Source organism: Pleuronectes platessa, chromosome 14, assembly GCF_947347685.1.
Source record: "Pleuronectes platessa chromosome 14, fPlePla1.1, whole genome shotgun sequence".
In the NCBI taxonomy this organism is placed as follows: domain Eukaryota; kingdom Metazoa; phylum Chordata; class Actinopteri; order Pleuronectiformes; family Pleuronectidae; genus Pleuronectes; species Pleuronectes platessa.
Window position 1 is genome coordinate 24,976,902 of NC_070639.1, and position 27,617 is coordinate 25,004,518.

General features: G+C 42.4%; 2 protein-coding genes and 1 long non-coding RNA gene across 4 annotated transcripts; all 3 read left to right on the forward strand.

Annotated features, from left to right (window-relative positions):
• The first annotated feature begins 10,997 nt into the window (after positions 1–10,997).
• Positions 10,998–11,936, forward strand: LOC128456089 (olfactory receptor 6N2-like). The gene has a single exon (XM_053440136.1). It carries the CDS (start codon positions 11,010–11,012, stop codon positions 11,934–11,936), a length of 927 nt encoding a protein of 308 aa, XP_053296111.1. The 5' UTR covers positions 10,998–11,009.
• A 4,736-nt stretch (positions 11,937–16,672) lies between these two features.
• Positions 16,673–20,226, forward strand: LOC128456174 (uncharacterized). Of its 2 annotated transcripts, XR_008341800.1 has the most exons (5): positions 16,673–16,893; positions 18,249–18,323; positions 19,583–19,714; positions 19,801–19,927; positions 20,014–20,226. It is a non-coding gene; the product is annotated as an uncharacterized LOC128456174 (long non-coding RNA). The 2 variants fall into 2 exon arrangements; XR_008341801.1 differs by lacking the exon at positions 18,249–18,323.
• Positions 20,227–24,502: 4,276 nt separating this feature from the next.
• Positions 24,503–27,617, forward strand: LOC128455977 (olfactory receptor 13C9). Its single transcript, XM_053439973.1, has one exon. It carries the CDS (start codon positions 26,496–26,498, stop codon positions 27,420–27,422), a length of 927 nt encoding a protein of 308 aa, XP_053295948.1. The 5' UTR covers positions 24,503–26,495; the 3' UTR covers positions 27,423–27,617.

Below are 27,617 nucleotides of genomic sequence, written 5' to 3' on the forward strand. Positions count from 1 at the left end.
TACTTTCTTTTTATAATTATTTTATTCTATTTATCGTGAAGACGATAAATAAATGGTCTTTAAATCGTGAAGACCATTTAGAGACAGCAGTTAATTGATGTTATTTATGTTTCACATACTGTTGTATGTTTGGATTTTAAATAAAGCCTGTGAGAATCGCGGAAGGTTGCATCTGCTTTCACCGGCTTTGCTGTGCACTCGCCCTTCTTATATATTACATCTGTCCCCTGCCGACACACAGGACACACCTCAAACAGCTCCAGGAGGCAGTTTTCATAGATAATATATGTGGGTGTCTTATGAACAGGGTTGGAAGATTCCATTCTATTAGAAAGACAAATATTTCACCAAAAGGCTGCAACAGCTAAAAAAGTGTAGGATGGTAATCTATCTGATTATTGAAATGTTTAGATTAAATATTGAGTCACTCACGTCACATCTGCTGACTCAGTCAAGACTGTGATCGAGTCATCAGGATCATAGGTAGCATCCTGTGGCTCTCCGAAGTCCATACTTGGGTTGTCCTGTCCCTCCTCCAAGCGAGGTCTCTTACAGCTGAGGTCCCAACACCGACATCAGTGCAGCACAGTTTTCTGTGAGCCTATGATAAAACAGACATTCAGTATCCATGGAGTCACAACAAATGAGATGCTGTTACAACGTTCACACGGAGACACAATCAATGACATGACGAAGTAACTGAGGGTAAACCAACCTGTACTTTTGTAGTGAGGTTGGCGCCCCGTGGCAGCTGCTGACGGCCTGCGCCCGTGGCAGCTACTCACGGCCGGCGCCCTTAGCTAACTTCCAGCTACAGCAGCTACTAGGCACACGCGAGCGGAGGGGGGGAAAGCGCGTGGAGAGCACAACACTCATGAACCTGCCGTGCGAACACCGTTCACCGTGGACTCTGACGCCGTCTTCTCGCTAAGACTCGCCAGCCGTCCTCATTAATTGTTCAATAACGTTATTAATAGTCGAACATGAAAACTCCTGTAAAGTCTCTACCTATCCCCCACCACTACATACTAGCCCCCCACCCCCTCACAAACAGCACAACATGCTAACGGCACTAGCCTCCACACAAAATGTCTAAAAGAAGCAAATACCAGAATTATTTAAAAAAAATACTTACATTTCCCTCGTCTTCAATAACAACCTTTTCGAGAATCCGTTGTTATATTGGCCCAGGTTGATAAAACAGTCCGATTCAAAGTGGTGGCAGGAACGTTGCCATCATATATGAACTCAATCCATCCCAATCTTGTGTCTTCTGAAGCTGGAGTCACATAAAGACATGTTTGCAGCCGACCACCGATTCATGCTGCTGTTAGCTTATCCAAGTGTTTCCAAGGCTTGCAAGAATGAAATGGCGGACACCGGTGGACCGAGCTTCTATAAAGTGGGAGGTTCCATCTAGGGGTGGGTCAAGTGGTAGTGGGGGAGTGCATAGAGCTATGGGGGAATGTACTAAATGGGCATTTTTCGACTATGACGTCTATTTCAGTGGAAATTCCATTGGACGCACTTTAGCACATAGTTTCTGAAATAGAGGAACCACAACAAATCGCGGGAGTGATTTTTTTCCAGAGTTTTTGGGACGGTAGACATGCCAGATACCCAAACTAATGTGTAGAAGCACTACAAAAGTGGAATTTTCAGGCTGGTGTGGTCATTTCAAGAGTAGCTCAAAAAGCCTATAAAGTGTGGGCACCCCTGGCCTACATGTTAGTCAAAGCCTGAAAACAGCATGTTTCTTTGTTCTTGAGAAAACCTCCCGAACTCAGTCTCCCAGGATGCAGCAGGTCCTTTGTTCCGGACATTTTCACCAGGAGGTGGGAAAAAGCAACGAGGGTCAACTCCAATTGTTCACTCTGGCTCCATGACCTTTGAGGTAACCGGGCCAATATAAGGCCACTTTTCCCCCTTCTCTCTCTCTTTCCACAAACCTTCCAAGGAGGAAGGCTGCCAGCTTCTTCTCCTGCATCGCCGAGGGGGAAGCCTGGCTGCTCCAGCTTTCTTCTTTTCCCATCCAACGAGAGGAAGTCAAAGTTGCAGCTTCCAGCTCATCTCATTAAGGAAACCTCCTCGCATCTCAACCTCTACCAAACTCCTAGCAGCGACTCGTTGGCCTGCAGGTAAGAACTTCGAACCAACAACTGAGCCCCACAGCTCAACAGAACCGCGAATGCAGAAACCTTACAACCAACCGGAAGACTTCACAGAACTGTGCACTGAACTACAAATTCCTTTCCCCTTTTCCTCGGATCGGTAACAAAACTGGGCTTAATAATTATACTAGGCTAAGCAAGATTGTTTATTCGATTCTATGTGATGTTTATGAGTTTGATATGTGTGTGATATTTTGGGTTATAAGTTATTCGAAAGTAAGGTTAGTTACCCTCTTTGTCTAACTTAGCTCCCCACAGACATACCCATATCCCCTCACCTAGTTAAACCTTCCCCCGCTACCGGTCGTAAAGCAACTTCAGAAGAACTGGAAGGGCTGTTAACTTTAGGTTGGTCAGCGACCAACTTGAAAGCATGCTGAGGAAGGTGTGAACTTTTGGAAAGCCACCATTTTGAGAGCATCCTGATTTACATAGACACCCACACTCACATACATATCTTTGTTTAGTAAGTAATTTGTGTGTTGCCTCTAAGGCATTTTCATAATTTATGTTTACTTTGAAAAGGTTCATTTGGATGTGATGGATTGTGGGTAGCAATTTTATTTTGAAGTTCAATTTCTGTGACATCACTTCCTCATGCGCATTTCTTCCTGGTTCCTCCGTGAGGGAAAACGGCACGTTGAAGACCGACGCACTGTGATGCTTTTCCACAGCCGGCACTTCGAAACATTGTTGGGCAACGCCGTGAGCAGGGGCGCCGCTAGGGATTTTGGGCCCCATGAAAAGAATCTTTACAGGGCCCCCAACACAGCGGCAACATTTTTTGATGCTATTTTACATACAATTATGCATTTTAATGGTATTTTTCACTATCATTACCATATTTGTGAAAGAAGAACAGCATGACAGTTGACATGTACAGTAGGGGAAGAACTGAGCACTCTGAATACAATGGAATTAATTTTGAGTCATTTATTTGCTGCACCACTGATTCTTAAATTGGAAATAAACTCTTCCATGAAAAAATAGCAATTATAATCAGTGGAGAGAAAAAAATCTCAGCAAAAACAAAAACGCCATCAGAATACAAAATGGCCATATATGATTTCTCATCATTTAAGTAGAACTTAATATATGAAAGAATGGCAAATATATATATAATATAACGTTGCCGACTGAGTCAAGCTTCCTTTTGCAACCTTTCAATCACTGGTCCTTGCTCAACTCTTCTCACCAAAAGCCCAACGCCGAGCCTTCTCATGTGCAAAATCACTTATCAGGTCTTTGAAGTCCAGCTTTCTAGCCAACTGACTCTCAATTGACAGCATGGCAAGACTGCAAAGTCTTTCCTGAGACATTGTGGACCTCAAATAGTTTTTTATCATTTTTAGTTTACTGAACGCTCTCTCACCACCAGCAACAGTAACTGGCAGGGTGCAAAATATGCGCAAGGCGATGCACACTTCTCCAAAGATGCTTTGCAGCTGCAGCTTACAAATTGCATTCAGGAGTTCAAGAGGGGACAGGTTAGGGGGGAAGTTGGCTGCATATACACTGTTTAGGTGTCTTACTTGATTTTCAAAATCAGGAGTAAGATCACTAGAATACTTTGTGATCAGTGGTTGGCACACAGAAGAGATTTTGCCCTCACTAATCTGCCCAACTTTCAGAACAGCAGAAAACTCGTTGACAATATGTGCAATGCCCCGGAGCCTAGTGTCCAAGTCACTGATGATACTGTCCATGGCTGTATAAAACACAGTGTTCCGAAACACTGTTTCTGAACTCTCCTGAGTTGTCTCCTCTTCAGCGGTTTCATCATGGAATCTCCGCCTTTTCTTCTGGCGGCTGGACTCCTTGCTTAACTGAGGTGTAACATTAATTTCCCCAGCTATCAACTTTGCCTCAGCTAGGAGAGTGTCCCATGCATCTCTTAGAGACTGCATCTCTTCTGTCAAGTCTCTGATATTGGCTGCTTCTATGTCAAGTGATATTTTTCCTGACTGGAGAATAACATTCCTGTTGTCAATACTTTGCAGTACCTTCAGCCAGACAGTGAGAAGAACAACAGCATCAAATGACATGAAGTATTTCCTCAAACCATTAGCTTCTGATCTTGCTTCACTGGTGAGACTGCATGTCATAACTATGCTATCAAGGGATTTGAGGACAGAAGGTAGGTGCTTTGCCACAGGGTTAACAGCCTCAATCCTTGGACTCCAGCGGGTATCAGATAGGTGATGCAATGAGCAACCTGTTTGCTCTTTATAGATGGCCCAACGCTCTGGGCTGCCACTTACAAATGTGTACAGGCGATTTATGCAGCCGAAAAATGTGGATACCTCTGGGCTTGACTGTGCAGCATGCACACCAACAAGATTTAATGTGTGGGAGGCACATGGTGAATAAGTAGCCAGCTTGTTTTTCTTCAGTATTTGAGCTTGGACTCCCTTTATTTTCCCTGACATGTTAGCCCCGTTGTCATAGCCCTGCCCTCTGCAATCACCGATGTCTATCCCATGGTCACGAAGAACTGCATCAATCATCTCTCACTCCCCGTCTTTTTGAGAAAATCCCTGAATTCAAGGAACCTCTCTGTAATTTCCCACTCATCTTTTTCTTTGTCATATTTAACATACCGTAGTAGCACCACATTTTGCTCCGTATGGGAAATGTCTGGTGTGGCATCACAGATGACAGCATAATATATGGCATCCTCCCGTTCCTGCAGAATTCTTTTCAGAACTCGTCGTCCACATAAGTTGATAAACTCATTCTGACTGTCAGAGCTAAGATAATGTGTTAGCCTGGTTCCTTTTCCTTCTTTTAGTTTTTGTTTGTTGTCCCTGATTTTTTTAAAGTGCTCTTTCAGCAGAGGATCATAATGTGACAAGAGCTCCAGTGTGCCTAGGAAATTGCCATTATGAATGTCATCTAGGTCTTTGGTTTTGCCCCTGAAAGGCAGGTTTCTTGAGGCCAAGTGTAGGGTTACGTCTAAGAGTCTCTCCAAGATGGCTCTATTTTTCTCTATTTCTGTTTGCAACTCCTTATTTAACAGAGAATCCACACCTCTATCTTTCATTACAGATCCTTGCAGATTTTTCCATCTTAAGTAGCAATCTCTATGTGCCTCACTCCTCTCATGGACTGGGAATTTATTGTACATTCGACGCCACTTCACATCACACATTTTATACCCATTTTGACCAGTCAGTGCACTAGTGGAAGGCTTTTTCTGTACATGGGAGAAAAGCACACATGGTATGCAATAAAGTGAATTATTACTTTGACTAAAAGTCAGCCAGTCTCTGTTTACCTTTTCTCTTTTATTTGCTGCCTTTGTATAATTCAGGTAGTCAGGGAATGGCTTCCCCTTTGAATCACATGGCATTTCTACTTCTTTCTCTCTCATGGCCAATTTCCTTACTATCTTCTCCCTATCCTGATCAGTTAAAGCTGCTGGCCAGAAACCAGGGTCATCAGTCAAATGATCTTCTTCCCTTTCAAAGACCTGAACATCAGCTTGTTGTTCTTCCTGCCTCTCTGTTGTCTTTCTGGCTCTTTCTGTATTCAGTCCATCCTCCTCTGAATTCCTTTCAACTTCTTCGCCCTCACTCTCTGTCGCCTGTGTTTCTGCACTCTCACTGTCATCTGTACCCTCTTCCATCTCTTCCTCCACTTCCTCCACATCCCTCCCTGACAAACCAGAAGAGGGTCCTGGACCTGGCTCTGTAGAGTGTACATGACATACATTAATTATATAGGATTTCCTATAATATAACTATTTGTAATAGCATAGTCACCAACATGTAAACTTCTCTGATTGGACTGAGAGCAGTCACCCCAGTCTGCTGCACACACCACAGATGTTCTCCTCTGTTCTTACTGCACGTCTTCTATTTCATTTTTTAAAAGGGTTTATGCTTTTTAAACCATTAAAATTGTTCAAAATGCCTTTTATTTAATTCATTTTAATTAATGAATTACCTTCATCTTTGTATTGTTTTGAGACTGTAGTAAAATGTATTATATTTTGTATTATATTATGTATTATTATTATTATTATTATTATTATTATTTCAACACACACAGCTGCTGATGTGGGGGCACTGGGGCTGATTCAGGGGCAGGGGGAGTTGGGGGCTGACAGACAGCTGCTGCAGCTTCTGGTGCACTTGACTCTGTTCAGAATGAGGCATCATTTTGACAGAGGGGAGATCAACTATTATTGAATAAGAACAGCTTGATAAATGTTTGACTGGATTGATTATTTAACTAATATAGCAGTAAAATGTAAAAATCCTGAGTTTTCTTGAGCTAACATGGTGAGAAAAGTGAGCTAGCTTATAGACCACAGACAGGGACAAAGTTAATATCCATAACTTTCCACCACAACAAACCCACCTTTTTTTTGGAAATACTGGGTGACATATTGTCGACCCTTCAACTCCTTCTCCTCTCTTAATTTATTTTCCTTTCTTTTTTGGCTGCCTGATTTTTGAGGCATACTGCTGTCTCCTCCGCTTTGCCCGCTGTGGCGCTGTCTGTGACAAAACGCCGGTGCGCTACCGGCTGCAGCTGATCCAGTCGGACTGAACCATTTTACGTAAATAGAGGGGGGGAAGGGGGGGAAGGGGGGGCCCTGCAGGGGTTGATGCTTCCAAAACAAATAAAGGAATTGTTACCAGGACATGGAAAATAAAACATGTGTGATTATATGTTAGTTAATAACTTAGTGTCATTATTTTTTCTGTATTATAATTTCATCATCATTAGGGGCCTCTCTGGGCCCCCCTCCATCATGGGCCCCTAGAATCCGTCTCCTTTACCCCCCCTTTTCGGCGCCCCTGGCCGTGAGTGTGTATATTTATCATGATAACATGTTGAAAAGCACAAATAGTGGTTAACACTTGTATTTATTTCTGGTTGTGACATAATGCAATATGTCTGCAAATATAGATAATTGTTCTGTTTTGTATTTTTTTATATTACAGTTTTCACCGCTTGTCAAGGACAAAACAAAGAGATAAAAAGAGTCAACTCTACTCAGTCTACTGTGTTTTCTGACGGTGGTTTAGCTTGGTGTTTAAGCAGAATTGCTACACTCTGCATCAGGACACTACAATTTGTGTTTTTATTAGGGGTGCACCGATATGGAAATTCTTGGCCGATACCGATACCGATATTTAAAATAACAATCTGGCCGATAGCCGATACCGATATTTGTTTATTTTCTTTTTGTTGTTATTCATTCACCCTTTTGTGCCAGAAAAATAATTAAATAATTATTTAAAAGCACTATTTAAAAAATGTTCAGCCCTTCATCACTCTTATCTTTTAATGAGCACAAATTGAATCAGATTTATGAAACAATCTTTGATTTAACTCAACTTTATTTAACAGAGACATATTAGGCCCATTTTACCGCAAGTTGAAATGGTTCCTTGGGATCTTAATAAAATGACTGTAACATATTTTGGTCAAAATACCACAAGGATAATTTAAAACAGCACCTTTTTACCCTGTCTAAAACAGCCCTGTTAAAGTAGCATTATAGAGAACGCTCTTCTCATTGATTTACGGTAGCAGTATTGGCCGTTTATTAGATGTGTTACGGCTTCTGTGTGTATGACGTGTGTTGTCAGTTCCCTTGTTACCTGTGCATGAGACGGATGAATAGAGCCGGTGCACATGAGAATAAAGTACTTAAACAGACGCTACGCTCATACTTTTTACGCCAAGTTACACTGCGTGAGTCAAGAGAACTTAACAAGCCCTCCTCAGTTTGACCTGTTTTTAGTGTCGGGCAGAAATCACATCGCGTCAACACCCACCGTGGCCCTTCGCGATGCTTGTTTTAATTAAACAGTCGGATTCCCCTGGTCCGCACCAGTTCTCAGTCAGCTGCTAGGCGCCAGCCGAGGCGCACCGAAGGGTGCCCCCCCCGCGCGAACAGAGGGTTCCCCCAGCGGTCGCCGTAGCTGAGGTGATCCGCGAGAAGGGTCCGACACGCGTCCAGAGTGGCCGCCGCTGACCGCGTACCCGGTCCCCTCCAACAGCCCGCCTTCTGTGCCGGCGATGGACACCGCCCCGCGGTCCAAGAGAAAGAAAGCCCCCGCACCAGCGACGCCGTTAGGTGCCACCGGATGAGGACCTCCCGGTGCCGCACACTGAGCCTCCGGCGGCGCGGAGAGGAGGGCGACGGAGCGACTGCTCCCCCAGCCGCGGCACGTGCCCAGCGGTTTTACCACATATATGAACATCGGCCAATGATATCGGTGAAAGTCAAGTTTATTACCGATAAGCCGATATCAGTTAACGAGGCGAATATCGGCCGCTACCGATGTTCGGCCGATAAATCGGTGCATCCCTAGTTTTTATACTTTATTATATTCATAATCAATGTTTTTCTTTCACAAATGTTCTTTCATTAATGTTGCATAAGTCAATTTTGCCAACCTCTACACTGTCAAGATCTCCATAACCTTAACTGTTCATTACATAATCTTTAATAGTAAATATTGAGATTTCTAATTGAACTAGATCCAAATGAGACTGATCTGTACAGATTGACTGTTGGTCCCTGATACCAGGGTGGTGCCCCGTTGTTTCTAAATTATAATTACAAATTGTATTATTCTGCATTGAAAATTGTACTTTTTTTCATTAATAATTTAATAATATAGTTGTATTATTTTTAATAAATCATTTTATTATTTTAATAATCATGTTTTATGATTATTAAGAATTAGCCAACATCAAGTCTACCTATTATTGCACAACAGAACCTAAATTGGCCCAGGGGGTAAATGGTGAATATGGCACAGAAATACCTGAGGCCACCTGTGAACCCTTTGGTTTACATGCGGTGTTGCTATGGTTTACTTGTGGCCTACATCTGGCAAACAGTCGCAAACCTCCTAAGCTCCGTCATATGGGCCTACTGACGATGTCCAGTGTCACAGGTTTGGTGTTAGAGGCGCAGCCCTCCTCTCGATGGCCAGAGAGAGAGCAGCCCTGCCTCACCCCCCTCTGGAGGTTAAAAGGAGCACTCAGCCCACCATTTATTTTCACAACACTCGCAACGTCTGTATAGAAAACCCGGATCATGGCTATAAAACATGGGTTGAACACAAAAGCAGCCAGAGTCTGCCATAAGTACTGGTGTTCAACCCGATCAAAAGCCTTTTCCTTATCTATAGAAATAAGACCAGTCTCTATTGCCAATGAACTGGAGAGGTCCAAAACATCCCGAACCAAAGTGACATTGTTACTTATGAGCCGGGAATACAGTAAGTCTGGTCAGGGTGGATGACGGACGCCATCAACTCCCTCAGTCTGAAGGCCAGAGCTTTGGACAGGATTCTGTAATCTGTGCACAACAGAGAGACCGGCCTCCAGTTCTTTAGCTCTTGTAGGTCTCCCTTCTTCGGCAGCAGGGAGATGCCGGCCCTCCCGCTGCTCAGAGGTAGCCTTCCATTATGTAAACTGTCGTGGACTACCTCGAGCAGATCGTGTCCTAAGATGTCCCAGAAGGACTTAAAGAAATCAGCAGGAAGGCCGTCTATCCCTGGAGCTTTGTGTTGTTGCTCCTGCTTACCTGAGGGAGACCAATCAGAAACCTGCTGTGCACATCTGGATTACTTGACCACTCACTCTTAAAGAGGTCTCTATAGAAACCGGTAGCACACTTCCTGATCTCAGACGAGTCGGAGACTTCAGAGCCGCTACCGTTTGTAAACAGTGAATGGTCTTCCATTGTCCATTTCTCTGCTCCAACCCAAAGAAGAACTGGGAGGGGGCATCCATCTGTGAGATGTTCATTAACCGGGACCTGACCAGAGCTCCCATTGCTGAGACGCCCAGCAGGTTGGCTATAGCCGACTGTTTGGACCTGAGGGAATCTAAATGCTCTTGATTTCTGTAGAAGCTACTAAATTGCGATGTTGGCCATGTATTCGTACACATACAAGGAAGTTGACTCAGTTTTTTCTGTTGCTCTCAACGTACATAAATAGACAATAAACCATAAAGAACAAGGTGAAAAAAGCAGCACAAGGTTAAGCAAACATTTAACAACTAAGTAAGAAAATAAATATAATTACACATGCAAAAGTATGTTTACATGAACATAAAACACAACATGACAATAATAGGCAAGAGGAAACAAGCTGTTCTGCTGTCTGGTAGCTCTCAGAGCTCTTTAGCGCCTCCCAGAGGGGAGGAGATGGAACTAGATGTGATGGGTCTGCAGTGATGTTTCCTGACTCTGTCCAGGTCCTGGATAGGGGAGCAGTCTGCAGACCAGACTGTCTGTTGCTGTCTGTTCCTGTTTGGTGGCCGATCGAAACCAGACAGTGATGGCTGCGCAGATTCCTGATATCCTTTAACTCCTTATACATCATGTTCACAAGAACAAAAGGTCACGTGACCTTGATCTTTTGACCTTTAATCACAAAAGTCTAATCAGTTCCTCTTGAGTTCAAATCTGAAGATATTCACCTGAAGCTGATCTTAAGATAAAACAGGCACGAAAAACTAAATAAGCACAGAGTCATAAAAACAATAGAAAACAATGTGTAGAAACTAATAAGAGGAGGTCAACAGGAACAAAACCTCTGGGTCCAGGACCCTGGAGTTTTCTGAAGTTGTTGACATGTTGTTGGAGAGTTTAATGAGATTCATGGAGGGTGAAGCAGTCTGATAAAAAGCCAGAGTGCAGCCCTCCACTGTCTGTGCCTCTGGAGTCTGTGAGTGAATCTCCTACAGGCCACAGGCTCCTGAACTCCTCTCAGGGAGACTTGTTACAGGATCTTTATGAACGGCTGTTGTATGATCTGCACTTGTTACTGATTCACTCTGTTTTTCAGAAGCCTGATGGATGATGAAGTCAATGTAACGTATATAACTTTCGATGGACATGTGGAGTTGCAGAAATACAGATATGTGTATTTTGTGGTCATGTTTGCATTATATATTATAATAATCTGTTGGAATTCCATCATTGTGTATCTTATTGTGATTCATAAAAACCTCCATGAGCCGATGTACATCTTCATTGCAGCTTTGTTAATCAACTCTATTCTTTACAGCACAACAATCTACCCCAAGCTTTTGATCGACTTCTTATCTGAAGAACAGATCACGACTTTCCCACGTTGTCTCTTTCAATCTGCTGTGTATTACACTATGACCGGTTCAGAGTTTCTATTGTTGTCGGCCATGGCTTATGACAGATATGTGTCCATATGTAAACCTCTGCAATATCCAACCATCATGAGGAAGACAACTGTAAAAGTCTGTCTCTTCATAGCTTGGTTTGTTCCTGCTTGTGAACTTGGAATATCAGTTGTATTGTATATTAATGTAAAGATCTGTCACAACACTCTGAAAGGCCTCTTCTGCAACACGTCCATTTTCACACTTCAATGTGTGCCCTCAGTGGCTCTGTCCATTTATGGAGTGTTTCTGTTAGTGAATATTTGTCTTCTCCCGATGCTCTTCATACTTTTTACATACATCAGGATACTCATCGTCACTAACAGAAGGTTTAAAACAACGAGGACAAAAGCTCTACAGACCTGTTTACCTCACCTGCTGGTTCTTATCAACCTTTCCGGTTTTGTTGCTTATGATGTCATTGTAGTTCGTTTGGAATCAGATATACCAAAACTTGCCCGTTTCATATTGACATTACAAATAATGGTGTATCATCCTCTTCTTAATCCATTTATATACGGACTGAAAATGAAAGAAATCTCCAAACACCTCAAACATTTGTTGTTCCAGGTCGAATCCCATTAAAATATCTACACTGTGATCTGATGTCAGGTCTTTTACCTGCAGTGATGATGAGATGTACCAGCTTCCTTAACACCATCCAACAGCATCTTTACAGGTAGACAAAATAGTGTCACTGTATTTGTATTGTTTCAGTTCCTAAAGGTCACAAAATGAGGATCAATATTTCAGAAGTTGTAAACTGTACGGTGTTGAAAGTCAGTGTTTCAAATACTAACATCTTTAAATAAAGTAGAATACGACTGCATTTCAAAGATCTTTATTCCTTCTTTTGCTGGTGACCTTTTATTATGAAGCAATGTGTCATTAAAGTGCTCTGGACAAAGTGTGATCTATGAAAACTCTTTCATAAGCTGTATGAACGTGACATGGTGGTAAAGTGTGTGTGTGTGTGTGTGTGTGTGTGTGTGTGTGTGTGTGTGTGTGTGTGTGTGTGTGTGATTGTGTCATAGGCTGCCATTAGGGACACATTCCAGACCAAAGAGTAGTGAACAAAGCTGAGTTTACTCTACTTTACTGATTTATCAGTAGGTTGGTCAGGGTAACATCCCTCAAAGTGACCCAAGAATTCTGTGTGTCCATGAAGTAACTATGAAACAAGCAGTTTACAATAAACAAGATGCTGTGATGATGTGTAGTAATACGTGCTCAGAAGTCGACCTTGAGAGTCGGGGGAGCTGATTACAGCCGCTCTGTAAACACCTAATTATCAGCCAGTGGTCACAGCCTCATGGGACGTTACACACACACTGTGTCGTCCAGAGGGAAAGAGTCGACATAATCCAACATGATGTTTTATTACTGACCCTGAAGAAGTCGTTTCTCATCAAATGCTTGTGTATGGGAGCCGCGGACCAAGATGGCAGCTTAGAGTGGGGTCTCCTCACAGCTCTGCTAAAAGTTTACAAAGTCCTAGTTATTAACGCTTATAATTACTTCTAAAAGATGTCTAAACAAACGACACTTAAAGACTGCGAGAGCAGCTCCAGATGCCGTGGCTCTCAGAAAACCAAAGCTACTCCGGTAACCGATGTTGCTGACGAGCCGAGCAGCCCACGGAGTGACCTAGCTGAGGTCCTTAAAGAGCTATAGTCACTTCGCACCACTGTCACCGCGATTAACAGCAAGATAAGCACCCTTGATGGCTTCGGGGCAAAACTCGATAACGTGGAGAGACGCATAGCTGTGATGAATAGCTCTGTCGATGCTGTGCAAAAGAGTTTTGCGGACCTCCAACAAGACATCACCAACAATGCTAAGCGGCTCTCGGAGGCCGAAGAGCGCATAGGAGACACCGAAGACGGCCTGCAGAGTGTGAACAAGGAGATGACTGACGCCGTTAAACGCATCGCCTATTTGGAGTCCAAGACGGAAGATCTGGAAAATCGTGCCCGGAGGAAGAACTTAAGGCTGGTAGGGCTCCCCGAAAATGCTGAAAAGACCCAGCCCATGATTGATTACATCCAGCACATGTTGCCGGTCTGGTTGGGACTCGACGGCGCCAAGTTGCTCACCTTGGATAGAGCGCACCGCACTCTGGCAAGACCAAGACCAGATCAGAATAGAGCTGTAATCATTCGTTTCCTACTATTCCAAGACCGTGAGTTTGTCCTCAACACATCCAAACAACGCTCGCTCACTCACGATGGTCACAAAATCTTCTTTGCTCAAGATGTATCAGCGGAAACCATGAAAGCACGGAGCCCATTTAATGCAGCGAGGAAAATGTTCATTGAAGCTGGAACTTTTCGGGGATTCACCCTACGGCCTTGCAAGATGAGGGCTCTACATAATGGAAAGATCATCCATTTCTCCACACCAGAAGAAGCTGAGAACTTTTCCCCAAACTCCTAAACTTCTAAACGCCGAGGAGCATAGGTAATTACAAAAGGTCTGATATGGACAATATAGGTGCACTGTAGCTTATTACAGGTTCCGTTAAGTTATTTTTATATACATTTTGTACTTTCTAATTTATTTTAATTATTTGCAGAGCTACTACTACCATATTTGGTGGGCACTTTATTTTATGCACCTACTATAGGCTGATGTGCTCGTTTATTTGACTCAGGCTGCTGAGGCAGTCAAACCAAGAAGCGTTTATAATATTATGCTTAATATTTATCATTCTAGGACAGTAAGTGTTTGAATGTTCGGGATGCAGAGCTGGGGGGGGGGAGTATGTGGGCTGTCTGAGGGAAGTGCCTACAGTTAAACCACTCCTCATTAGTGTGGAATGGTTCTTGTCCTCACATCGTTTAGTTTAAGTAAGGGGAGGGGGGGGCGGGATTTCAAAGGTTAAGTGTTTTTATATGTCTAGTTCAGTTGTTATTATTTTAATTTATTCTATTTTATTTTCTGTCACACTCAACATGGTCATGTATCTCACTGCACTAGTTGTAACAACATGGAAAGTTCAAAACTGTCTGATTTAAGGTTTACAAGCTGGAATGTCAGGGGACTCAATACGCTAACTAAACTGAAACAGGTAATGAACAGACTTAAAAACCTACATTCTCAAATCATTTTTCTTCAGGAAATTCATATAACCATTACTGAAATTAAACAAGTACAACGTAGGTGGCCTTGTCAAGTTATACATGCCACATATAACAATTGCGCTAGGGGGGTACTAATTCTTATTCACAAAACAATTCCTTTTCAACTTACTAATACAATCCAGGACCCCCAAGGGAGGTTTGTAATCGCCCAGGGTAGGATCATGTCTCTCGCATTGAATTTGGTCAGCATATATGGTCCTAATGAGGACAACCCTAAATGTTTTGATAATTTCTTCTTAACCTTGTGTTCATTGTATGGCCTGAACATTATTGGTGGGGATTTCAATTGCACTTTGAACCCGTCGGTAGACCGCTCTACAAAAAGTGATCCCCACAAAAAACAATCTAGAAAAACAATTTTACAATATATCACGGACTTAAACCTATCTGAAATCTGGAGAAAACTTAACCCAGATAATTTGGAATACTCATGCTATTCAGGAATACATAAGTCCAGGTCTCGCATTGATTATTTTTTAGTATCACAAGAACTGGTATCCAAAATTAAGAATTGTTGGTATGACTGTATAGTCATTAGTGATCACTCCCCCATTTCTATATCTGTTCAATTGGAGAAACTTCAACAATCTCCCCCTAACTGGCGTCTACAAATGAGGTGGCTTAAAAATCCTGAATTTGTTAAATATCTAGAAGATAAGATTGACGTCTACTTTCAGACTAACACTAACCAAACAAACGCATGCATAAGATGGGAAGCCTTCAAGGTGTATATTAGAGGGCAAATAATTAGTTTTACTAGTACTAAAAACAAGAAACAAAAAGCAGACCTTAATGAATTAGAGAAGCAAATAAAATCTTTGGAAATAGATATAAATAATAAAGATGATCCTGAAAAACAAAAACGGTTACTAATTTTAAGAACGGAATACAATAAATTAACATCTGATAAAGCAGCAAAAAGCTTACTCTGGTTGAATCAAGCCTTTTATGACCAGGGGGAAAAGGCCGGCAAACTGTTAGCTTGGAGAATTAAAAAAATACAATATGAAAGAGCCATAAATGGCATAACTGTTCAATCAGGGGAAATATCAAACGATCCTCAAGATATTAATAATACATTTAAGGAATTCTATCAATCACTGTACAGGTCAGAATGCTCCCCCACGCCCGCTTATAGAGATACTTTTCTTAATCAGCTTCAGTTTAAAACGCTCACAGAAGAGGTTAAAGAGGACCTGGATAAGGACATAACAATGGAAGAGCTATTGCAGGCCGCTAAAAGTATTAACTCAGGCAAAGCTCCAGGGCCTGATGGCCTACCAATAGAGTTCTATAAAACCTTCCAGAAGCAGTTGTTGACACCACTTTTGGATATGTTTAACGAGTCATTTAATAATGGTATATTACCACCAACTTTAAGACCCGCTACAATAATCCTTATTTTGAAACCTGGGAAAATACAGACTGATTGTTCCTCATACAGACCTATTAGTCTTATGGGAGTGGACATCAATATATTGTGTAAAGTTCTGGCTAAAAGGCTAGATCCACATATCCCTTTTTGCACAGTGATCAGAATGGGTTCGTACAGACTCGTCAGGGATTTCATAACATAAGAAGGGTTCTCAACATAATCCACTCTAAAAATAATACCAGGGATACAGCGCTGTTATCTCTAGATGCTAGACAAGCGTTTGATAGAATTGAGTGGCATTATTTGTTCAATTTGTTACATCACGAGTAATGACGAATAACAACTTATCAAACCCGTTAACGCTAGAGAGGCCAACTCGTCAGGGCTGTCCTCTCTCCCCACTATTGTTTATTTTGGCCATTGAGCCTTTAGCCATGTCCATTAGAGCCGAAGCCAATTTATCAGGAATAACAATCGGCAGGGGTGGACTGGCCATCTGGCATACCGGGCATCGTCCCGGTGGGCCGTTGACCAAATGTGGGCCGGTCTGGTCCGCTCAGTTTTTTTTCTTTCTTTTCTCTTCTTCCTCTCTAAATTCCCTCCAATTGGGCCGGCCAATTGGCTACAGAGGGCTGGCAGTGTGTTGCCAGCATCGACACATATTATTGGTCTATTGTTTGTCATTGTCAATCAATCATGGGCTGACAGGCTCAGAGAGCCCGGACAGTGCTGTCAATCACAACACAAACCAGGGTGGGGCAGGACCTCATGGCATTGGCGGGGGGAGTCGCGGGACGGGCTGCTGCTGAGACAGAAACTTAAAATGGATAATAAGAGTAAAAAACGCCCGGGTGGCGCTGAGAAGCATCGGAAAAAAAAGCTGAAGTCTCTGGAGGTGGAGGCTGCTACATGTGCCAAACTGACGGACCTGTTTGGTGCCGGGTTCACCAGCCCAGCAGCAGCAGGTGCGCCGGGAGACGAGCGAGGAGGACTCGACCATGATGAGCGAGTGGAGGCAGACATGGTGAGTAACGTTGGCCTGGGGCTGGCTAGGCTACATTTTTGAGACATGTCCAAAACAAAGTAGAAAACGTTTTTGATTTTGTTTTAATATGCCGAATTGTGATATTATGGGTTATTATTGTTCAGATGATTCAGCTAAGCTAGCTAAGAGCTGCAACAGTCAACTTTCTGAGCTGTAAATAGAGATGAGAGTGCTTATGTGTTGATCCTTAATGGTGTGATCATATACACTAAATCAGTGATTTTCAACCTTTTTTGAGCCGCGGCACATTTTTTACATTTACAAAATCCTGGGGCACACCACCAACCAAAATGACACAAAATGACACTCTATGGCCTAACACAGTACATATAATACATATACTTAGTAATATAGTTTCTAAATGTATTAAAAAGCACTATTTTAAATTATTTCAGCCCTTTATTACTCTTACCTTTTAATGAGGTATTGAATCAGATTTATGAAACAATCTTTGATTTAACTAAACTTTATTTAACGGAGACATATTATACCCATTTTATCACAGTTGATATGGTTCCTTGGGGTCTTAATGAAATGTCTGTAACATATTTTGGTCAAAATACCACAAGGATCATTTAAAACAGGACATTTTAACCCTGTCTAAAGCAGATTGACCTGTTTTGAGTGCCAATAGTTACTTCCGCCTTTTACCCGCGCTTCATTGAATTTCTTCACTTTGACATTCAGAGCACTGTGCAGAAACCACATCGCGTCAACACCAACCGTGGGCCTTCGCGATGCTTTGTTTTAATTAAACAGTCGGATTCCCCTGGTTCGCACCAGAGTCAGCTGCTAGGCGCCAGCTGAGGCGCACCGCCAGGGGGGACCCCCGCGCGAACGGAGGGTTCCCCTAGCGGGCGCCGTAGCTGAGGTGATCCGCGAGAAGGTCCCGACACGCGTCCAGAGTCGCCGCCGCCGCCGACCGCCGTACCCGGTCCCCTCCAACGGCCCGCCTTCCGCACCGGCGGGAGACACCACCCCACGGTCCAAGAGAAAGAAAGCCCCCGCACCACTGAAGCCGTGAGGCACCGCAGAAGAGGACCTCCCCCCCATAAAAAACGTTGAGGCGTGCCGCACGCCGAGTCTCCGGAGGCGTGGAGAGGAGGGCGACGGGGCGACTGCTCCCCCAGCCGCGGCACGTGCCCAGTGGTTTAACCACAAATACCAATGATATCGGTGAAAGTCAAGTTTATTACCGATGTGCAGATGTCGGTAACACTAGATATTAGATAATTTCCCACGGCACACCTGACGATCTCTCACGGCACACTAGTGTGCCGCGGCACACTGGTTGAAAATCACTGCACTAAATGATCAATTATTCTCCATTACAGGTTGATGTGATATATTTGAGGAGTCGTTCTCCCTCTGTTTTATATGTGGACATTTGGGACCACTGTTAGAATTTGGTAAGTTTATCATGTATTTTTTTATTTATAAATTCATACTTCATAATTATAATAATTTTCAAAAGGTTTTAAAAGAAACACACATCCAAAAAGTTCTCAACTCTAGGTGCGGGACAGAGGAAAACATTTTCTTTATTTTTCAGACATTATAATGTATCCATTAGGGATGAGCGAGTACAGCATTATCTGTATCTGTATCTGTATCTGTTAACCATATCAATTATCTGTATCCGTATCCGTACTCGGAGTGGGCGGGGCCTAACCCGGAAGTGGGTGTGATTTAACCCGGAAGTGGGCCGGGTTGTCTTGAAATGGGCGGGGCTTTAACCAGTATGTTATTTTAAGCATGCAATTGATATGGGTTGATCAGAAATTGTTATATTTATTGCTGATTAGAAAACTATTACAGGACAGCATCAGCATTGAGCTTCAGATCAATGATTTTGATCACAATAGCAAACGAACTATTTACAGAACAAGTTTTGTAACAATGAATACAACACATGCTGTTGCAATTATGAAGTGAAATGTAATAACAAGTGTTTTCATACTCAACATAACTTTCTTTTTTAACTTTGAATTTTTTTTAATTTATTTCCACACCAGGTGTGTGTGTGTGTGTATGTGTGTGTGTGTGTGTGTGTGTGTGTGTAAGTGAGTAAGAGAGAGACAGAGAGAGAGAGGGGGAGTGTGTGTGTGTGTGTGTAGCTTAATTTGTAATATTTTTTATACCACTACTACCTAGAACTTGTCAGACACTCAGTGCGTGAAGTAAAATAAAACTGGTTAGAGCCAACTGACGGTTTAAAAAAAGTTTAAACCGTTAAAGTAAAAAAAAAAAAACTGTTTAAAAAAAAAATTAAAAAAAATCTCCGACAGGCAGAGTCGAACGCGAGTCGCTTTCTACCAGCACCACGTCTGAACGAACCCACGTTTAACAGAACTCTACTGGTTAATAAGTAAGTACAAACTGAAATAAAAACAAACTTCAAGCTGAAGAAACCCTAAACGTTAACGGAAAAGACCCGCGAACCTGAGTGACTGAGAGACAGAGAGCTGTTCTGTGAGTGAGTGAGCAGAGCGGTGTGTGAAGGGGAGGAGCGCTGTGACGCTGTGTGAGGATTTTCATTCAGTCCGAGCACAGATAATGACTCGTATTACTCGTATAATACTCGTGCTCGGCAAAAGTGCTTTATCCGTACCGGATACTCGTTTCAGCCGAGTATCCGGCTCATCTCTAGTATCCATGTCCTTCTCAGGTTGACCACTTGACATGTGAGAGCCTGAGGAGTTGTTCCCCCTCTGTCCATGTTCGAGGACTTGCTCTCTGTCTGCCTCCACTCTCTGCCTTCACTGTACCAAAGTTTGTCTGTTGAGTCTCCTCTAGTCTGGTGAGTTTATCATTTTTTATGTTTTATGAAGTCATACTTAATTTGTGATGATTAGAGACATTATAATGTAGCCATGTCCTTCTCAGGTTGACCACTTGACATGTGAGAGCCTGAGGAGTTGTTCACCCTCTGTCCATGTTCGAGGACTTGCTCTCTGTCTGCCTCCACTCTCTGCCTTCACTGTACCATGTCTGTTGAGTCTCCTCTAGTCTGGTGAGTTTATCATTTTTTATGTTTTATGAAATCATACTTAATTTGTGATGATTAGAGACATTATAATGTATCCATATCCTTCTCAGGTTGACCACTTGACATGTGAGAGCCTGAGGAGTTGTTTTCCAGACACAGGTAGAGCTGGCAGGGGCGTCACCCTGGGCCTGCCCTTTTGGGCTGGGCTTCAGCTGCAGATCTAAAGGCTGCTTCCAGGGGCATGGGGCCCTCAGCCTTTGTTTTTCTTTGCTTCTGTACCTTACAACATACATCACACCTTATTTTCACACATCCAAACACCGTTAACACCACTGACGCGTAACATATTTCACACATCCCACTACGTAGTTAGAGCTATCTTGATTTGGAGTTAAATAAATGTACTTTTGGCTTGAGAGGTTTGTGTGTTCTTGTTGCCATCTTTGAGCTAGGTGGTAACAGTAGTATGCATGAGAGAAGACGCCGCGAGATTTGGGACTTCTATGTGGTGTCCGCTGATAATGTAGTGGGCTGGTCTGGACAGACAATGCCAGGGCTGAATTTTTGTCCCAGTCCACCCCTGACAATCGGTGATCATGAACATAGGATATCGTTATATGCAGATGATGTGATTGTCTTTCTGTCAAACTTATCAAACAGTGTCCAGACATTATTACATTTAATTAATAGATTCGGTCAGTTCTCTGGATACAGTATCAATAATGCAAAATCTTCTATACTTTTCCTGAATAAAGATGAAAGAACTAATCCAGCTTTAACAACACCTTTTTCTAATGCGAGGGAAGGCTTTACCTATCTTGGAATTAAGATTACCCCCCAAATTAATACAGTTGTTCAAGCAAACTATGACCCGTTGATGAGAGAGATACAAGATTTACTTGAAAAATTGACAACATTGCCAATATCATTGATTGGCCGGATCAACATAATTAAAATGACTATCTTGCCGAAATTCTTATATTTGTTTCAATCACTTCCAATGCCACTGCCAAAATCCTTTTTTAAAGAAATTAATAATGCATTCTGTAGGTTTATCTGGAACAACCGAAAACCTAGAATAAGACTCAGATTACTGTATTTGCCATATGATAGGGGTGGATTACAGATGCCCAGTTTACAGTGGTATTACTGGGCCGCTCAGCTACGCAGTGTTATGTTTTATTTTGTAACACATTCCCCCCCAGCATGGGTTCATATTGAGCAAGCATCAATATCTAAGCTCCCACTAAGCCTAAACCTAATCCCTTCCTTAAAAACTCTATTGATATATGGTTCAAAGCTCATAGACATGTTGGTGATACACCTCCCATCTCTCAATTTTCACCTATTTGGAGTAATGTGCAGTTCACTCCTGGCCGGGCAGATGGTGGTTTTCAGGTTTGGGCCGACAGGGGGGTGCAAAAAATTGGAGACTTATATGTTCAGGGCACTTTACTAACATTTAACGACCTTTGTTTGAAATATTCAATTCCAAAGAAACACTTTTTTAAATACTTACAATTGAAGCACTTCATTTCATCAAAGTGTCATCAGAACACAAAAGAACCGCCGCTGTCCTGCCTTGAGGATATTGTGTTAAAACACATGAATGGGAAACGCCAAATCTCTTTATTATATACAGTACTTGTCTCACATGATGAGGAATCTAGTCATGACAAAAGGAGGGCATGGAGTTTAGATATTAAGGAAGATATTGAAGAAGCTGAGTGGGCGACAGCTTGTATAAAAGCTCAAACACAAACCATTAATACTCGCATGAAACTTCTACAACACAAGTGGTTAATGAGGACATACATAGCCCTTAATAAATGGTCCCCTGGCATTCCAGATACTTGTGTGAAATGTTCGACTGAGAAAGGTACCTTGATCCATTGTGTATGGGAATGTCCTAAACTGGTAGCTTTTTGGAAAATGGTTGTACAAACTCTAAGTAAAATCACAGGTATTCAGATACCCTGCGTAGCAAAACTTTGTATTTTAGGGATATACCCAGATTGCTTTACTGTCAACTCTAAGCGTAATACTCTGTTCAACTTTGGCCTCCTGCAGGCCAGGAGGATGGTTGCTTTATCTTGGAGAGAGACTGAAGTGTCGTCTACACAATCTTGGATTAGAGAGATGTTAATGTATGTTACATTAGAAAAGCTAACCTATGTAATCAAGGGTAAAGCACAGGAATTTGAAGAGGTGTGGGCACCCTTAATGGACTTTCTCAGGCAACGGTAGATTATATCTATCTGTAGGCATATCAAGTGTGACTTTTTTAATTTAATTTAATTTAATTTATTATTGTTATTATTTTACGTTGGTATGTAAGTTTGTGTGCGTGTTTACCTTTATTTATTTATTTTTTTGTATGTATGTGTATGCAGTGAAGTTCATCTGCATTTCATTGTGCAACTTGTGTGGTATGTGTCAATGTGTTTTGTATTGTTTTGTGTTTTGTATTGGAAATAAATAAAAAAACATTGTTAAAAAAAAAAAATGCTTGTGTATAAAATTCAGTGAAGTAATTCTAATAGTAGATGTGCTTGAGGTGGTCAGCAGGTCGAAGCAATCAATCAAATTTGAACCCAAACATTCTTTGGGGCACACTTCATTGTAGCAGTGATTCAGCTCATGGCCAAATAAGATGAAAAGCCCTCAGCCTGCTCTCAGTGCACGTGACTGATGAAGGATTCATAGTGTTCAGAGCTGGACGCTGATATATTTGACAACAGAGCGTAACAGTGAACTTCTACAACGTCTCCAGTTCAACAAGAACGTTTCTTATCACTTTCTCCGTTGACATTTCAGAAAATCCTCATAAAGATTTTTAATCCCAGAACCAGGTGGACCAGCTACAAGATGAATCCTTAACCATTCAATTAGAATTATCTTTAAGAGTGAAGGAACTACACGTCCCATAATCTACTGGGGATGATCCATTGATTTCCTGCTTCTCCTTGAAATGAACCTTGTTTCTTTTACTCATCCACACGAGCCGACTTGATGGTAAAGGTTGTGAAAACACTTCCATAGTTTCGATCCTCTTCTAGACATCGTGAATAAAACCTGTTTTTCATAAAAAACATAAATACAGTAGCTGTTGTACAGGCTTGTGGTTTATACAGGAGAATAAAATGTTGTTTCACGGTGTTGTAGCTTGTGGTGATTCTGCCTCGGCTGGTTAAAATATTACGGTTGTTACTGAATACCTTGGAAAGTGTGTTTTACCTCCAGAACCACAACGTTGAGATCTGTTAGGATTTAAACGAGATGTGTTGGAACAGGCCTGAGGTCGCATGTATGAAGCCTCCAAAGAAAACGACCCTCTGGAAACTGCTTCAGGTTTTTATGATATATAAACTGGCTGAGACGTTATGATTGACAGCTGAGACTAGAAAACAAGGACTGTTTATTATACAGAAGCTTCATATAAAGATCAAAATAAAAGAATAAGAGGACTGTTTTGTTACAATGGTTAAATCAAAATGTTATACGTTTTATTTTGAAACAGGAAATTTCCTTTAACGTGTCAGGTGACTTATGATCAGGAAGTGAAGGAAGAGCATGGCTCAGAGCCGCCGTTTTCAGTAGTTTTCCAATCCAGTTGAGTCTGTCTGCATCTTATGCCTTTTGACAGCATCGTTGGTATGTATTGATTTGTTTTATTGTTACTTATGATCGCAGATGATTATTTTTGTGACAATGTTTAGTTTGGGCAGTTTTATGCATAAAGTTCATCGAGTCATTATAGTTAATGACTACTCCGCTATGACAGAATAAATAGTCGATGATATGTTAAAATACAGTGGTTTACAGGAACATATGTAGGTAAATCAGCAGTAAATTCATAAATAGTAGCGTTAAACAAAGCAATTAATTTCATTGAAGAATCAGTATATTTACATAGTGTGTATGTGTAAGGTTAAAGAGAAAGCATTTTGTTTGTATTCATTATGCCTTTTGTGTGTTTTAGTTTTACTCTTTCTTACGTCAATAAACCTGAGGACAACGGACAACTGTCTTCAGAGTCGTGATGTCAAGAAGGAGTTTGTCTAACTGCCGAGGTGTATCACAGCACATATACTGAGGGCAGCATAAGGACATAACAATTAAACTGTTACACAAACATGCACGCACATACAGACACGTACTGTCAGGGTCACAGCAACAGCGACAGTCCCCCCCCCTCAAGGGCTGGATCCCAGATGGCCCTAAACATGAACTGCAAAGGGAGGGAGGAGCGGGGAGCCGGAAGAGGGACTCCGGGACATGCCCGGGGGCTCGGGTGGGTGGCGCCATGGCCGCTCGAAGGCAGAGTTCTGAGCTCCGACCTCAGCCCCGGATGTGGGGCAGGAACCGGAGCTGGCACCGGGAGGATCTCCGAAGCCGGAACCAGAGTGAAGTCTGCCGGGACCCTCCAGCGTGGAACAGGGACTGGAGCTGAAATCCGCAAGGACCTCCGACGCCGGGACCAGAGTGGCGTCTGCCGGGACCCTCCGGCGCGGGACAGGGACTGGAGCCTGCGACCCAGTCGGGACTGGAGGTGGCTTGTGCCTCTGAGCAGACTGCTGAAGAGAGAGGCTTCTGCCGTGGATTCCCCCTCTTCAACGTCCACCATCCACACCAGAAGCCTTTTGGATGCTGCCGGGTCCCCCACAAGCCCAACAGCCCCCCAGGTACCGGTCAGCGAATGAGGCTGGTGGCTGGTTCCTCTGAGCAGGCTGTAGAGGTGAGGGTTTTCTGCATCTGCCCCCCATAGCAGACACTCTTTCCAGGCTCCAAAATCCACACAGAACCAAACGGCTTCCCGCATCCAGGTCTGTGGCTAGGGCTTGAGGGTTGCGGAGTCTCTTTAGTCTGTCCCACACCTCCACAAGGTACGGGACAAAATGACTCACCCAAGGGCGATCTTTAAGCCATAATTCAATAACCGAGATCTCCTCAAGGGTCTCTGCCTTGTTCTGGGTTCCCGGTGAACCCTGAACCTCTACCAAACAGTCAAAGTAAAAAACCTGATCATGAAAAAAACTAATCTCTGCTGAGTCCATATTGTGGTCGGGTTGTACTGTCAGGGTTGTATGAAGTAGATGGACCCAGGAGTGGATATATTTAACAAAAAGGGTATTTACTATAAAAAAAAAGCACAAGGAAGTTTACACGAGGCTCAGGAGATCAGGAGAGGGCAGGACAGGAACACAGAACAGAACAGCAACATGGAACATAATCCACCAGCACCACCAGAGGAACCAGAACGAGCACAAGCACAAGAAACACTGGAGAAAAACTGGAAGCAAAACAGACAATCCGACCGAGGACAAGGGGAAGGACAGAGGCTTAAATACACACAGGGAAGGCAGGGGTAATTGGCCACAGGTGCAACACATGAGGAGTTAGAAAGACAAACACCAAGACAGGAAGTGAAGACAGAAACAACCCACAAGGAACAGAGACTACAAAATAAAACAGGAAACAGAAAACACAGAGAATGAAATTAACAAACTAAACTGACAGAACATGAGAGTGTCAACAGGAGTCGTCAAGTCAAACATTGAAAGACCAGGAAACACAGGAACATTATTCTACCTTCACAATAAAAGCATGAGATGTACAATGTAATTATTAAATTTGATCTTTATATACAGTCACTGATCATCTTCATATACAGTCACTGATCATCTTCATATACAGTCACTGCTGCTGATCACAAGGCCCTGCAGAGGGTGGTGAGGACAGCAGAGCGCATCATCGGCTGCCATCTCCCTTCCGTGCAAGACATCTACAACACAAGATGCCTGAGAAAAGCACGGAAGATCATCAAGGACCACAGCCACCCAGGCTGTGGACTTCTCACACTGCTGCCGTCTGGCAGACGTTTCCAGAGCATCCGAGTACGGACTACCAGACTAACAAACAGCTTCTTCCCCCCCCAGGCCATTAGGCTTCTGAACAACCAACACTGACCCACTGAACAGTCGCCATCACCATGTACATTCTTCTCCCCCATTCATACAACTACACTTACTTACTAAACATATATGCATATTATTTAATTTTATATTCCTTCACCCTGTAAACTGCTGCTAGCCTTCATTTAAATTTAAATTGTTGTACTATGTTATATGTTAGATGTTTTTAGATTAAATGTTATATGATATATATTATTTATTTTTATGTTGTACTTCCCTTCAGGTCATAAGAAAGCTACTGTTCGATGACACTAAGCTATTTGGTGCATGTGACGATAAACTTTGATCTGATTTGATTTGAAACATTAGAAAACAATGTGTAGAAACTAAGAAGAGGAGGTCAACAGGAACAAAACCTCTGGGTCCAGGACCCTGGAGTTTTCTGAAGTTGTTGACATGTTGTTGGAGAGTTTAATGAGATTCATGGAGGGTGAAGCAGTCTGATAAAAAGCCAGAGTGCAGCCCTCCACTGTCTGTGCCTCTGGAGTCTGTGAGTGAATCTCCTACAGGCCACAGGCTCCTGAACTCCTCTCAGGGAGACTTGTTACAGGATCTTTATGAACGGCTGTTGTATGATCTGCACTTGTTACTGATTCACTCTGTTTTTCAGAAGCCTGATGGATGATGAAGTCAATGTAACGTATATAACTTTCGATGGACATGTGGAGTTGCAGAAATACAGACATTTGTATTTTGTGGTCATGTTTGTACTATATATTATAATAATCTGTTGGAATTCCACCATTGTGTATCTTATTGTGATTCATGAAAACCTCCATGAGCCGATGTACATCTTCATTGCAGCTTTGTTAATCAACTCTATTCTTTACAGCACAACAATCTACCCCAAGCTTTTGATCGACTTCTTATCTGAAGAACAGATCACGACTTTCCCACTTTGTCAGTTTCAATCTGCTGTGTATTACACTATGACCACGTCAGAGTTTCTATTGTTGTCGGCCATGGCTTATGACAGATATGTGTCCATATGTAAACCTCTGCAATATTCAACCATCATGAGGAAGACAACTGTAAAAGTCTGTCTCTTCACAGCTTGGTTTGTTCCTGCTTGTGAACTTGGAATATCAGTTTTATTGTATATTAATGTAAAGATCTGTCACTACAGTATGCAAGGCCTCTTCTGCAACACGTCCATTTTCAAACTTCAATGTGTGCCCTCAGTGGCTCTGTCCATTTATGGAGTGTTTGTGTTAGTGAATATTTGTCTTCTCCCGATGCTCTTCATAGTTTTTACATACATCAGGATACTCATCGTCACTAACAGAAGGTTTAAAACAACGAGGACAAAAGCTCTACAGACCTGTTTACCTCACCTGCTGGTTCTTATCAACCTTTCCGGTTTTGTTGCGTATGACGTCATTGTAGTTCGTTTGGAATCAGATATACCAAAACTTGCCCGTTTCGTATTGACATTACAAATAATGGTGTATCATCCTCTTCTTAATCCATTTATATACGGACTGAAAATGAAAGAAATCTCCAAACACCTCAAACATTTGTTGTTCCAGGTCGAATCCCATTAAAATATCTACACTGTGATCTGATGTCAGGTCTTTTACCTGCAGTGATGATGAGATGTACCAGCTTCCTTAACACCATCCAACAGCATCTTTACAGGGAGTCATATTAGTGTCACTGTATTTGTATTGATTCAGTTCCTAAAGGTCACAAAATGAGCATCAATATTTCAGAAGTTGTAAACTGTACGGTGTTGAAAG

What these genes read in the sequence shown, in the direction of transcription:
- LOC128455977 (XM_053439973.1), top strand. Translation starts at nt 26,496, where the DNA reads ATGGATGATGAAGTCAATGTAACGTATATAACTTTCGATGGACATGTG.
- LOC128456089 (XM_053440136.1), top strand. Translation starts at nt 11,010, where the DNA reads ATGGATGATGAAGTCAATGTAACGTATATAACTTTCGATGGACATGTG.